At 40.5% G+C, this 14991-nt stretch overlaps 1 protein-coding gene across 1 annotated transcript in view; it reads right to left on the bottom strand.

The window, feature by feature from the left end:
• Positions 1 to 13626, bottom strand: part of rspo2 (R-spondin 2) — a 53080-nt gene extending 39454 nt beyond the window's left edge. Inside the window, exons 1-2 of the mRNA XM_033981733.2 lie at positions 13229 to 13626; positions 12768 to 13098 (exon numbers count right to left, since the gene is read on the bottom strand). Of these exons, the coding sequence (XP_033837624.1) occupies positions 12768 to 12867 (100 nt within the window). The 5' untranslated portion in view covers positions 12868 to 13098; positions 13229 to 13626. The remainder of the gene's footprint in view (positions 1 to 12767; positions 13099 to 13228) is intronic.
• Positions 13627 to 14991: the final 1365 nt, after the last annotated feature.

The raw sequence follows: 14991 nt of genomic DNA, 5'->3' as shown, positions 1-14991 counted from the left end.
ATCAAATCTGCCGCGTTTCAGAGCTGGATGTGTCACAGATCTGGAAGTGGCACTTAGCTCAGAGCTACAGAGAAAGACCAGAAGCAGAAACAGGGGTGTCATAGGGTTACACCGGCCTTGTGAGCTACAGCCTCATTTCAGCTTCAATTTAGCACAATATATCTGGGAGTTACCTCCAATTTATTTCTACCAGATGGAAATCCTCTACATTATACTTTTTCTCCAGGTTAACTTTAACAGTTCATACTCCTAGAACATGGTTGTATGTTCGGATAGGCAACAAAGCAGTAGAGAGAACACATTTACTGTCAAGCCAAAGATCTCAGGCTAACGTTTCTATGACATGGTTCATTAAGTGGAAAACTAGAAATCAACAGCATTTGAAACACAAAATGTAATTTAGAACAAGGTAAAGAGTTAGCACAGTCACATGGAGGAGCTGCAGTAGAGTTCACAATGCAGCTTTGGACTTGAATGAACTTAAATGTGATAGAAATGATGTCATAAAGTGCAGTCAAACAGATTTCAATAATAATTATGTTACTCACTGTTTTTGACTATTAAACTTTTTTAAATGAATTCCGAACCATATTTGTCTCCCTTCCATGTGTATGTGTGTGTGTATATCATGCCAGTATTGTAATTACACTTATTGAAATCTTTATGGTGGATAATGACTTACGTGCACTGTCCTGAGTCACGCATCTGTTTCTCTGATACCATCTCCTTTAAATTTTTACAAACTCCACCCCACGGGTTCTCCTTCTCACATTTAAAGTCTCATTGACAGACACTTAAAACTGACATGGAAAGCCCTATGGTCGTGTAAAAATCAAAAAGCAAGGGAATGACCTTGATGTGGTGGTCAAGCAAAAGGAAAGCGTCTTCACTGTTGAACTGTGGTCCCATAAAAAGGTTTTACAGTCCACTTTCTGTTGAAAACAACAGCATCGCTGTTCCAGTCATGGTCAACATCTTTGGAACAATTCAACCAAAACAATTAAAATACCAAAATAAGGTTCACCATTTGTTTTAGTATAGGGAAAATCCCAAAATACAACTTTATTAAACTTTATTTGTAAATATCTTGGACTGGTTCTCAGTGCAGATTATGGTTGGCTGGTTGGCTGCTATGTTTTCATTTTTGCCTGGACACAGTGCCAGTGCATTTAGCTCTATGTAAAAGCTGCACTTTTTCAGCTACATGGTGAAAATACAGTCTACCCTATTTATTTATGCTTGATGCAAGACATTAAATACACCAAAATTATCTTCAAATAGCATCACTACAGCATCACTGTGCCAGTGTGTCTAGAGCAATTGACACCAACCTTTCTAGGGCTGAGGGCTACTTCACGATAACACAGTTGGTCGAGGGCTACCAGTTAAATTAAATGGGTGTACAATTGCATTATTACATTTTAACATATTTTTGACCAAATTATATAGTCTATTAAATTGTGAGTAACAATTTGATGTGACATATTGGTATTAAGCAAAGACAAAAAATAGATCAACACAATGTCTTGAGGGCACATGTCCTTGGTGCCCAGGTCTACCACCGATGGTAAATAAACAACTCCTGCCTTAGAATCCTAGTCTCATGCTTCTTCTTAAAACTCTCAGACTACTTACATTTATTTCTACAACACAATGAGCCCACATAAGCAGTGCTTCTGTAAAACATATATGCAGTTTGAATAGTTGTAATAATAATAATAATAATAATAATAATAAAAACTGCAAGCAGTGATAAAGGCCCTCGCCACCCCTTGCGACCGCGGGGTACAGGCCACAGTGAAGATCCTGCCTTTCGTTCCCGCTTACATCGCCTCTCCCCCCAAAATCAGTGTCTCAGTAATACTACTCCATTCATTCCAATTAGACCATTTATGACATTGTCACGCCTGCATGGTTGGAAATAGAGGTATGTCTTCATTGGCTTTTTTGTTCAGTATGATGAGAGGAATATGTGTACCAAATTTCAATGGTCTATGACAAAGTAATTATTTTTCATCCCAGTTAACCAAAACCCATGTATTTCAATGAGAAATGTCAGACGTTGCCATGGCAACACCTTTGAAAATAGAGGTATATTGTCATTGGCTTTTTTGTTCAGTATGTCAATAGGGATGTCCATGCCAAATTTCAAATGTTTGTAACAAAGTAATTTTTTGCATATCATTAAAAGATTCAAGGGGGCGCTGTGGAGCAATATAATGTCTGACCTGTGTAAATTGTATATCTATGCGTTCAGATCAACATCTTTAATCACACATGGGTTTAGTGGGATTTGGCCAAATTTGAAGTGTTTGTGATGAAAACTGTGTGAGAAAATGTCCTGAATGTGAGGGTGTGCACTTTTGTCATTCCCGGGTTTGATCCAATATGGCCGACTTCCTGTACATTTTAGGGCGTGTTCTATTTTTTGATGTGAGTTTCAGATTTTTATGTTGACTTTTTTCCGAGTCGAGCTCCCATTGGCCCCATGAAAATCAAAGTTTGAGGTGGCGCTACCGAGTCGTCTTCCGTTATTTTTTCTCGGGGTCTTTTGTGACAATTAGAGCTCGTCGAGTTCTAATTTTTGACATCACTCACTGCCATGTCGTGCGTGTTTACTACTTGATTTTTGCCATCAAAGTCAAATCATGAGCTATTGCACAAACCTTGAGGAGGAGACATAATAAAATATAGTCCTGGTTCAAATAATAAAATCATTTTTGTTTTTGTTTTTTTTAACAACATTTTGTTATTGGAGCATCTGAAGATGATTTGTATAACTGAACTGCTTGTTGTGACCAAATTTAAGTCAGGTAAGACAAAAACAAGTAGATGTGGACATAGTGTGGCAGCCATGTGCTGCTCTGTGAAAATCTGTATTTTCACACAAAACTAGGGTGCGTGAAAATATTTTAAAAGAAAATAAAAAACAACACATTTTTATCATGCCATAAAGTATATACTGCTTAAAAATTACTCTGATAATGATAAACTCAATATCACATTTGAGTGGTGCTATTCAAGTAACATTGATTATTAATTTACTCAAACTAAAGCACGGAGTACAATCATTTCACCAAACGTACATATAGAGACAAATGTGTTCAGAAGCCAAAAAGGATAGATGGGAAAGTGGTGTTGGTCCGATTAGCCACATGTTGGTAATTTATCAGACATAAAGCTCACACTTAATTTCCACACCTGTAGCTCAGTGTGCTGAAAGTAATTGACTCAGTCACTCAGTGCGAGCACACAGACAGAGCAGGCTGTGGGTTTCCCCTCAGTGCCCAGGACATCACAGGCCAACATCAGTCAAGTCCCAGGGCATGCCACACATATTTGCACTGCATGCACTATGAGCAGTACTCTCCTATCTGAACTTGTGTTGTTCAAAGTGTTCTCTATTTGTCATCACCTTATGCAGACGTATACTCTGCTCATATATTTAAATGACAGCTGGAGTGCAGGCCATCAGGCCTTCTGTTTCCAAGAGAGACAGGTTTTACTCAGGTGTCAAGCAAAAACCGTAATATTTGACGACATGGGCTAACTACCATAGACCTGAATGGAATTGCTAAAAATTGTGCTTCTCTAACGCAATGGTTCCCAACCTTCTTTCCTTGAAGCCTTTCTTGTTTATTCCAGAGACTGGCACCCATACAATGAATATACCCAAAATACAACTCAGAAATCTATTATTTTGCATGATATGTGTCCACTATAACATATTGCTGCCTCTTGTTTTTAAATAGTGGAAAGCCAGACAAAATAACTGTCCTGAAAGAAAAACATTGAGAAAAGCTGGCAAGCTAGAAATACCCACTGTGTACAAGAAAATGTACAAAAGGAAGCAAACCATTTGACATTTTGGGTTTTGTTTGTACCCAATTTATGAGAACCAGGTGTCAATAGTAAATAGTGCTACCTAAACAAACTCAAATTTCAATAACAGTTAGAATTGAGAAAAAGAAACCCGTATGTTTTGCCAACCACACTCTACAAATACTAAAGGCTTAACTTCGCAGATGGAGACAAAACAGTTGAGACAGAAAGCAAAACAAAATCTGCCAGAGCTAGTATTTCTTCAGGCCTTAAATCTGTAAAATGTGGACTTCTCCTACAAAGTTCTACCTCATTAACCCTTTAACAAGATACAAGCTCGCGCCCCTGCAGCCCGGCGCAGCAGCGGGGAGATCTGAGGTGAGCGCCAGGGTCAAAAGTGGACTGCACCACGGGGGACAGATGGCAAAGACCTGGGCTCACTTTCACACATGCTGTTTGTCACTAAACCCCCAAACATCAAAGCTCCATTTCTCTAGCCCTCTAAAAGTGGCCTGGATCCAATATTGACGTTAGGGCTGTGACGGGAAGCTACCTCAAATTCACTTGTTTTCAACAAAGAACTGTTTCCTATGAGTCAGTTGGATGCACTGTTACTGGATTCAACATCACTACGGAAAACATTATTAATAAAATTAATATCTCTCTCCTACAAGAAAACCAACCCTTTATAAGGGAGTAGTAAAATATAAATCTAAGCCTTCAAAAGGAAGTTCATTTGAGGTGTTGAAAAAGTGAATATTAGCAGCACACGACAGCCTGGCCTGTTTAGCAGGTGTCAAAGTCCTGGCCTCTGCCCCCTGGCCCTTCACCACCTGAACACTGGCACTGCCAGGACTAAAGCAGAGCAGACTGCTGACTCCAAGTTCAACACACAGGAGTATGATTTTATTTTCCTTTCAACATAGTACATACCAGCTCTAATTTTGATTGAAATCATTTACATGTTTTCTTCTGATACAAACACATCAGAAATGGTATGCAGAAGATAAGCATAAAAGAATAGATAAGGATTAAAGTGCACTTTGGATGGAGATGTAGTGAACAGCATCCAATTCTCTGGGTGGCATCAGTAGTAAGTATATTATAAAAAATAGCATGCAATGTGTTGTTGCAACAATAGACAGAGAATGCTATCCATCAGGTCTTTTTGAAACCGTCAAATGCAGAAAACCATGATCTCAAGGTCAGTCCTATAGTTCCTCTCATTCATATGTATGTGGGGATGATGATAACCAGTCCTAAATTGTCCATGACACTCCATGTCCATTACTGCACCAAGGCAGTACCATCTCTGAAGCCATTAGGTGGTAAACATGTAAACTACAAGTGACCCCTGTCCACAGATACCTATTAGTTATGACTCCTGCTGGTGACAGCTGTTTACATTACTTAAGCCGCAACTCCTGGCCCCACTCCAAATAAAATAATATCCAGTTCAGGGTGAGCCAAGATGTAATGCAAGTGCATAACTACAGGCAAAATGAGTCAAGAATGTTAGCAATGTTAATGGACTTTTCTACACTTCTGCCTTCACTTCTGACATCTTCCTGTGTGGTCTTAATAAAAAGATTAACATTTCAAGAAAGCCACCATATTTGCCCCATTTGACAAATCATAACATAACGCATCACATTGTTTAAATAAATCATAATTTATTGCTCAGACATTTAGACTATAATTGGACATTTATTTGTGTTCTGAAGTGTGCGCAGTAGTTCTAGGAGAGATGTGGCCGGCAGCAGAAGCACAGAGAGAAACCACGCTGGACTTTATAATGCAGACAAAACATGCACACAACACAACAACAGCAATACGACCACAATGACATGACGACTGGCCACTTACGCACTATACTACGGCAAACAGGGCTAGCTTTAACTCGGAGGAAAACCCTGGGCTCAGAAAAGGAAATTGCAATTTAAATGCAGCCCACAAGGACAAGCAAAAACCTTAAATGCATTGGGTGGTGTCATGCTTCTGTCTAAAGACATTACAGCTGCACAAATGTATGAACTGAATCATTGTCTTATTGAACCAATGACACATGTATGAGCCTATGTTTTCTAGCTGCCTTAAAATTGGGTTTCATTACCAAAATCTAACCATAACAAAATCTACATGGCTAGAAAGCAAGTGTTTTAAAATGTATACATTATTCATTGATGCTTTGCAGTGTCATCACACTGGGGATGTCCTACATGTATGTGTATAGTGGAATGTTCAGCAGTTCCCATGGGGACACAATGCACACATTCGCAAACAATGCCAAAAATGTTTAAGACAGTCTGAAAACTTTTTTTTTTTTTTTTTTTAAGTATTTGAAACACATTTTCAGGAGCCTGTGAGCTGTGAATCGGTGTTTGATTTTCAACAAATGGCAAATGCTAGCTAGCTTGTGACTGTAATTTTATTTGAAAAGGACTTGTTTTTTATCAGTTCCAGTGACCAAGTCTTTATGGTCAGATAGTGTTAAAATAAAGCTCAGCCTTTATTGAATGCATTTTTCTTCCTTTTTTAAACTCTTTACAACCAAAACATGGCAGTGTGTGCTGTTTCATTGCTAGTCTGAAATTATTGAGAGGACAGTAACATGTCATTTAATCCAAAACATGAACCTGATTTAGTGTTATTTCCAGTGGTCAGTGGGGTGTGATTTCTAAGATGAAGCTGGAAGAACTGGCAGAGATGAAATGGAAAATTGTACACAGTAGTATAATGCATGTTCAAAGAGATGTCCTGTGCATTTTCCACACTAGAGGAAAGTTGAGCTGAGCCAGACCTGGATGGAGTTGAGGAGGTTTTCTGATCCTACAGGTTACACATTATTTGTATAGAAACCCGAACAACTCTGACAGTAAAAGTAATACACTTTTCTGCCTCCAGGCTACACATTGTACAGTGAGGCCTCCATTACAAGATTGATTTCCAAACTTATGGCTTTCCTCTGATAACAGACAAACGCACGTCACTTTTAATCATAGCAGGGCTGATCTGCTCGGCCCCTCTTCCCATGCCATTGCCTCACTCTGCTCTTACTATTGTGGCCACATAAATCAACAAGGTATGACCCTCCGAGACCTCTTTACATCTGACATGCACGCTATGCTGCCGTCTGTGTCCCCCCTGCACTCTCCACAGAGGGAGTTAGAGAGACAATGAGCTCAACTCACCGGGGCCCGAAAATGACTCCCAGCCCTGTCCTTGATTAAAAACACACCAGGAGCTTCTGCATTGCGCGGCCTCCCCCTCACACCACAAGCACCAGGATGGGCCTCATCACAACACCAACCCACTGCAGCATTCAGAGCTCTTGTCCCAGCTACTCCAACTGGCAAGCCTTCATTATGTCTATGGTGCGCAATTACCAATATCAAACCCAGGCTTTGCCAAAACCATAACAAAGCCATAAAAAAAGCTGTAACAGAGGTTTTTCTACATATTTATTTGACCGATTCATTTTAGATCATTAGTTCAGTAAAATATATTTTCTTATACCATTTCCAGTATAAATCAGTTCAACCAGTAATGATACCTGTTCACATAAGCATCTAGTTTTTATACTAGTTTCAGTATTGACCAGTATCTGGGTGTCCATACTTTTTTACAAAGGTGACTTATTCAACGCACTATAGTCTATTCTGGTAATTTCCTTTATATAATTTTTTTGTGTATTAGAATTCTAAATGCAGTCAGTGTGGGTAACAGTGGGGGGCACACAACCGTTTGTCCACAGTTGAACCAAAAATTACAGACAAGCTGCAGTAGGAGGCTTTATTGCATCTGAGTAGCTCACTTCCTCTGCATATACCAAAGGCAGTGCATGCTGGGCCTGATTTTGATGTGGCATGTAAGCATAATTAGAGGTCCCATAAAAGAGTAGGGGTGGGGGGTAGTCCATCTGTCGAGTGTTAGGGGGTGGGCACAGGAGTTACAGTGGTACCCCATCTCTCCATATCTGAATGGCAGCACATTGGGGTAGAGTAAAGAAAAGCCTAACTCTGAGCCACACAAAAGTGAAGAGTGGGAGTTTATTTGCGCACACATCAGTGAATTTTCTCCAGGGGATCTCTTTGGTTTCACATTTCCAGGCCGTAATCGATGCAAAATAGGTACAAGTCGGCACGCACACTGACTTGGCAAAATGAGTAGTGAGCATTCAAATGTCATATTATTCAACTAGTAAATGCATCAACAAAATTACATCCATGTTATTGCCTAAGGAGCCCCTTACTCAATGTGTTAAAGGCAGATTCATTTAGCATATTGTAATGTACTGGAAGTGCTTTAATTTCAATCTCCAGGCTTTATTCCCTCTCTATAGGCAGCTATCATATCTCAAAGGTCAGTAACTCATTCAGAAATGCTACCTTTGTCATGTTATTTTATGTTTGATGCTAGATGTAATTCCAATTTTTACAGTCCAATATTGTTGTTAGCGCAATGCATTTTAATTCAGAAAACTGTCCAATGTCTGAAGTAGCTGGATCAGTAGATCTTTAACAACAAAGTGAGCTATACATACAGGTTAGACAGGAGGGAGGGTGCATAAAACATTTTCTAAACCAATATGCAAGTTACTCCACACTACAAAGCAGAATGTTTGGTATGGCGACCCCAAAGGGAAAAATTCAAAAACCAAAAGGAATGAAGATCATCCCTTGAAACATAAGGCAAGCCATCCATAATTGTATTCAATGTTACTGTATTTTGGAGTTGTGACAAGGTATACTGAAATAGTTCTCTCTCTCTCCTTGAGAAAACAAAGAAAAGCGAGCCAGCTCATCCCTGAATGTCACATGGGAAAGAAAGAATCCCTGTGTGGTTCTGGCCAGTAGAAAGTTCATGCCACTGCTTGTTTTTTCCTCTGGTGGGCTTTCCGAGTGGGGTAGCATGGCACGAGCACACTGAGGCGCCTTTCAGCAGACACATCTGATACCGCTGTGACTTGGAGCAGGAGTCGCACTACAGGCCGGGATCGACATGCATGGGTTAGTGGGTCAAACAAGGAGCTAGTCTTTCTCCGGCAGGGTCAGACTAATGTGATTTATCAATATAGTGTGTCTAAGAGTATCATTGTTTCTAATGGACATGCACAGGCGAGACTGGTGATTGGCTAGATGGGGAAGAGAGTGTTTGCCAATATGAGTCTTATTTTGGAAAGATGCACCTGCAAGATTTATTTTGATCCATCTTACAAACTCACTGTAGAATCCATGGACCGCTCTAAATGTTATAATGTAAGCCTCTTAGCATTAAATACAATGAATAAAGTATCAATACATTGCACTCATAGTGAGTATATATCGTTCTAATACAGTTCTTGTTGTTTGAGACTCAAAGTTCCTTACAAATTGCATTAACCATTTGTTCTTCTATTTTCTACAGTGGAAACATAGCAAAAAAATTAAGATTTGTGAAGTGACTTTTCCAAAGACATAATTTAAGCATTACTGGGAAAAGAAAATGTTTTCTATTATGTCCAAGCACTTAGTTTTAGTTGTGACATAATATCTGCATATTTTATCAAAAAAGTATACTAATGTGTGCAGGAGGGAAGATGTCATAAAGCAAAACCTCTCTAATGTACAGGGCGACATGTTTTTTTGGCTTGGGAGAGCAAAGACACAGAGCTCTGTTCCTTGACGCTGGAGATCGTGGCTCAGGTCAAGTCTCAGCTCTCTCTAATCCCTCTCAGGTGATGCTGTTCACATTCAGCCTTTTCCAGCTGATCTGCTTAAATATGCCTCCCTCATCCCCTAAAATACCCCCAATCACACCACTACCCCAACGGTTTCCCCCTAATCAGAACTGAAAAAAAAGGAAAAAAAAAGGCAAGAACAGGGATGGCTGTCAAACGCGAGATCATTTTTCAGCATTCTGTCAAGCGATCAATCTTTGGACAGCCCCTGGCACAGAGACGAGTCGCCCGTAAAGCTGTGGTCTAATGGAATAAAACGGTCAGGATCCAGTGCTCCCATCACCTGGATTAGAGGAGCATCATGTGAGAAAGCCTTGTTAACAGACATGCCATCTTTGTAAGGCCTTTTCACATTTTCCGAAAGGCAAAAGTGGCAAAGGCAGTTTCTTGGAGTGTTCCCTCTCCTCCCTGTTAGGCACTTAATCAACGTATTATATTGCGCTCACGTAGCATGGTCCAACATTAACACTTACACCCTCAAACTTGGGACTTGGTGCAGGACTTTGGTGGACAGCAAACTGTGATTTCCAGAGCTCAAAAAGCACAGGTGTCCTTTACAAATTAAAGTTGCTTTTTTTCCCCACTTTACGATGAAACTAAGGACAAGGGATGCGGCCTGTTTGCCTATTTATTCTATGTCATTTGATGCTTTTATGACTGGAAATAAAAATGAAATTTAATTAGGTGTTTTATAGGTTTCTTTTTTTTCCTTTATCTATAAATGTAGCCATTTATCAGTACATTTAACATTTAAGCATTTACATGACAATGTACAAAAGATGTAATATTGTGGACCTTGAAATCATTAATAAATCACGCAGCCTTGTAACACACCATGTAAAATGTCAAGGATCTCTGACCTCACTGCCTCCACCCTATAGATTTCATCTACTCACTTTCGTCCTTCACAACAATGGAGAATGTGGTGTGCAGTAATGCATTACACACCTGCAAATGATCTTAAACAAGACGCTTCCTATTGGGAATTGAATGTTGGCTTTGCTGTCTCAAGCGACACACATGTGGTAGAGTTAACGGTATCACATGGCAACTTTTCACCACTTCAACTGCTATTACGTACCCATTACCTGTTCAAACATCTGGAGGCTCACTGCTTATATCTCCTCCTCCAGGCAACATTTGCTACTCAAGCCTGATTTTATGTAGTCAGCAGGTGGCATCATTAGCCAGAAAATAAAAATGAAAGTTATACAATGGTGTCTAACTATGGTATCATGGTAGGCCTCATTGGCATAATATCCCTGTTCCTATTGGGCAGGATAAGGGGTAAAGAGGTGAAAATGTAATGCATTTTGCCATGTGTTTTAAATACAAAATGACACCTATATAACCACAAGCAAATGAGAGGTTGGGTCATGCCATGTAGTGTGCAAGCAAGACAAGATCTGTCCTCAAAACCACAAAGTGATCACAATCTCCTCCACTTCAAGCATTTCCCCTCTTCTTCTTTCAGACATATTCTAATTATAATTGCATCAACAGCTCTGGACACTTGACTAGGTACAAACCATAAATGCTCACTCATGCATGTAAAAAAGGTAAGGTATATTGTGTTTTGCTACATGTAAAACATAACCAAATTGAGGCCAAATTGAGTTTTTGGGATGTGTCTGGGTCTCAACACTCCTGAATGGTTTGGATAGCTCCCCGTGCATGCCAGACAGACTGTATATAAAGCTGTCACAGAAACCTTGAGGGTTAGAAAAATATTCAGGCATTTCTGGGGCTATTGGACAATGGATCCCTTACACATGCTTCTTTCAATATAACCATGATAAATAAAGGAAGTAAGCAAATACCAAAAACTCTTGGCAGACAGCCACTTCTTTGTAAGAATGGCACTTTTGGCCCAAAAGTTTGCAGCAAGCACATACACACATGTACAGAGAGAGCACAGTGAAACCTGTACATTTTTGCACTGGATTACTTTGACAAGTGTAACATCCATTGACATAACTTGCTGAAACAATGTATAGTTTATGTGGTGCTCAGCCTAAATCTCTTCTTGGGGTCAAATGTATAAGTTAACCTCTTGATCTCATGCACAGTGGTAATCACTCCTCTGTGTCTTACTCTTCCCCTCTTTCACACAACCTGGCTCCTAAAACACACAGAAACTCTAACTTTGCTTCCAACATACCAGCCTATATGCCTTGCAGAAAAGTAAGCAAGAAAATGGACTTAAATGCACAAGATCACACCAAGAAATGCACAGAGGGGCTGAAAAACGTGTGTGTGCCAATACCTCGCAGTGACTGGCTGATTATTTGCAGATGGGCAGTGGAGGGCTTACAGAGTGTGGAGGTTCCCCCTGGCACGCAGCGCATATGATTAAATCTGTGATTGCCTTACAATTTACAAGACCCGCTCCCACTCCCCTGACTTCTCTCCTGTACTGTAACTTTGTGCGTCGGTTACCATTACTACCCACTAATGGTCTACGCACCAGTCTGGTCTCACGGTCACTCGGAGGATTTGCGTGTTATGTCACTGATCTGATCAGGTCTCCGCAAAGAGAGAGGGGGTAACTTTCCTAATCCGGCTGTCTCCCAATTCATTCCAGTGTATTTACAAAAGGGCTGATCTCCCCCAAAACTGCCTATATCCTCTCCTATACTGAGGAGTGATTGTCATGCAGATACCCCAGCCAACTTTTCAAAAATGGTTATGAGATCAATTAAAAGCAGCTTAACTGAAGATGAAGTGGTAATCTGCAATTTATAAATGAAAAGAGGTGACTTCAGTATCAATTTATCCAAGGACTTTCCTTTCCTTCGAGCAAACAGCAGCTTTTATCAGTTTCACGTGGAAATAAAACAGGGCGTCCTTTGTTGGCCACTTTGGGACCATAATATCAGAGACCACAGTTTATTGTTGAATGTAATAGGATGGTTTCAGACAAGCGGCCAATTTCCTATTAATTCTGACAAATGCGCTCGTTGCCAATTTTACGCACGCTTTACGCATTAAATGTGGGTCTTTAAAACATCTGTGAAAAGTACTGTGAGGACGCCGACTTAACGTGTTGAAAGTGATCTGTGCTTATGAATTAGAGACTGCTTTCATCAATCTGGAGATGTAGGTGCGCTCTCTAAGATGCCCATACAGAGGTTGACCCTTATGTCAGCAGCACCAAACCTATTCCCATCTGTTACAGTCAGTGTCTGGATGTGGCTGGTGTAAGTATGCTTTAACCTCATTTTACCTCTTTTGTTTCTTCTCCAGCGGTGCGACGGCGCCTGACAGTTGCTGTACTCCATACAGTTCAATATGATCAGGGCAAAAGAGAAGAGTCGAAACTGCATCTGGCCGGCGGTGTCGTTGTTCGGACTCCAGTAAAGAAAACGAAGAAGGTTCGGGTGGTGTGGATTATTTGGCTTTGGCAGATTTTTGAATGTCCACCTCCAGTTTCCTTCTCTTCAAATGTGTCAAACATCAGACGAGATGCGACATAACACGTCGCCCGTTGGGATCATTTTATGCAGCGCTCCCAAACGCAGCCTTCAATCAGCAGAAAGGATCTACTTTGTGATGCGCTAAGAGAAGAAGGAAAAGAGCAGGTTATTGTGATTGAACAATAACTTCCTAAACAATTATATGTGTAAGGACTAAAGCGTAGTTATATGGGTCTTATAGGTGCAAATGTGTTGAAAGACTCTCGCGTACCGCTCAAACGCGTACCGCTCCAACACGAGTGCGTAATAGTCACCGAAATCGTTCCTTAGAAAAGTATAGCCGTCAACTTGCATCAAATAAAGTACTTTTACGTTCCCTCGGAGTGCAAGTGTGGCTCGGAAACATGCAGCATCCCTTCTATGTTCAGGACAAACTTAGTTCTTCGGCAGAGTAGCCTACAAGAGAAGTCCGGAGGAGAAGGGTGATAAACGGATTTCTTCTTTGTGAATAAAGAGGTTAAAATCCTTGCAGATCCTGGCTCATATTCGTTTGGTCCTTGTCTTGTAGAAGAGACTAAAGTAACTCACGTGTCTCTTTATTGGAACTACAAGCGCCGGCGAATGTTGTGTGCGCACTGCTGCTGCTGCTGCTGAGACTGAACGATGACTGACTCCAGACTGGTCCTGATGCTTGCTGCCCTTTCTCATATAGCGCGGCGCAGATGTCACGTGTGGGTCTTTCGGTTTGAGTTTCTCGTTGTATAAGGTGTTGAAGATGTCATTTAGTGAAGTACTTCGTGCCATCTCTTTCCACCTACTCCACTTTACTGGCCAATTTACCAAGGAATGCTAATGTAGCCTGTTTGGAGAGGTTTCATATAACCCAGTGCTTTAAACAAAGCAAATAGAAAGTTGATTTAATGTCTTATACGAAGTAAACTTTACACAAATCAATTGTCCTGGCTTCTCATTTTAATTTAGGCAATGATGGCCATTATAGATAACCAAGTTGCACTCAAGAGCAATTAGCTGAATAATGTGCGTAATGAGGGGTGCACACAAGACAACCTTGTCGTCACGCATGTTTTACGGTGTGCCCACGCCACAAACCCCCACTGTTCCTCTTTGAACTCAAAGCTCATTATAATAGTAGCGCAATTGATCACACCAATTAATCTACTTCCATCTGCTTCTAACATAGCTCAAAATTGCCGTAAATAATAACAAATTATGTTAAAATGTGTCAAATCGTTGTTTGTTGCGTACGTTATCACTTTAAAATAACTTTATGCTCCGGCTCTTTAACTTAAATTGGGCTGCTCTTCCCCCTTCTGCCACTAGGTGTGGCACTTAATCTTTTTATTTATTAAACCAAATTATAGAGGACTGCAGCAAATCAATAACCAATAAAATCGCAACAAATCCGTAAGTAGTATGTATAGGCTATATGTATATTTGTTAAAACACAGCAGCAGCTGACCACAAAATCTCCAGGAGTATTTTAAATTTTACTTGGCTGTGCATAAACCAACAAAACGTGGAAAGATGTAAAATACACAGTACTATCTTCCATTTCATCACTGCAAAGACACAAAATATAGAGGGGAAACCTTAAACAATATGTCCAAAAAGGAGTAGTCATAGTTGAATCCCTCCCAAAACTTATGGTGACCTTTGTCCTGGCTATGTTTATTTATTTATTCACAGTGCAGTGACAGACACTGTGGTGAGCAAACTGCCTGCCTCAGGCCAGCGCTTGGTTTGGACTTCTCTCTAAAACAACATCTGAGTATGCATTGGAAAGGTGAGTGTGATAATTTAAGCCTTGAGTACTTTTATTTTCATGATGTGTCATGGAGGAGCCCAGTAAACCAATCACATTATTCTCCACAGCACCACTGCTGCCCTCCCTCTCCCTCCCTGGAGTAGTGCACACAAGTGGAGGTGATGTCAGCATTTGGATGGCCTGGCTCCAAGCCCTTAATGCCATAACAGCAATGAAGGCGGGCCGCTGTATGCGCTCTCTTCATCAAA

The sequence above is a fragment of the Periophthalmus magnuspinnatus genome, chromosome 16 (genome assembly GCF_009829125.3).
Source record: "Periophthalmus magnuspinnatus isolate fPerMag1 chromosome 16, fPerMag1.2.pri, whole genome shotgun sequence".
In the NCBI taxonomy this organism is placed as follows: Eukaryota; Metazoa; Chordata; class Actinopteri; order Gobiiformes; family Gobiidae; genus Periophthalmus; species Periophthalmus magnuspinnatus.
This window is presented reverse-complemented; position numbering and strand designations above follow the sequence as displayed.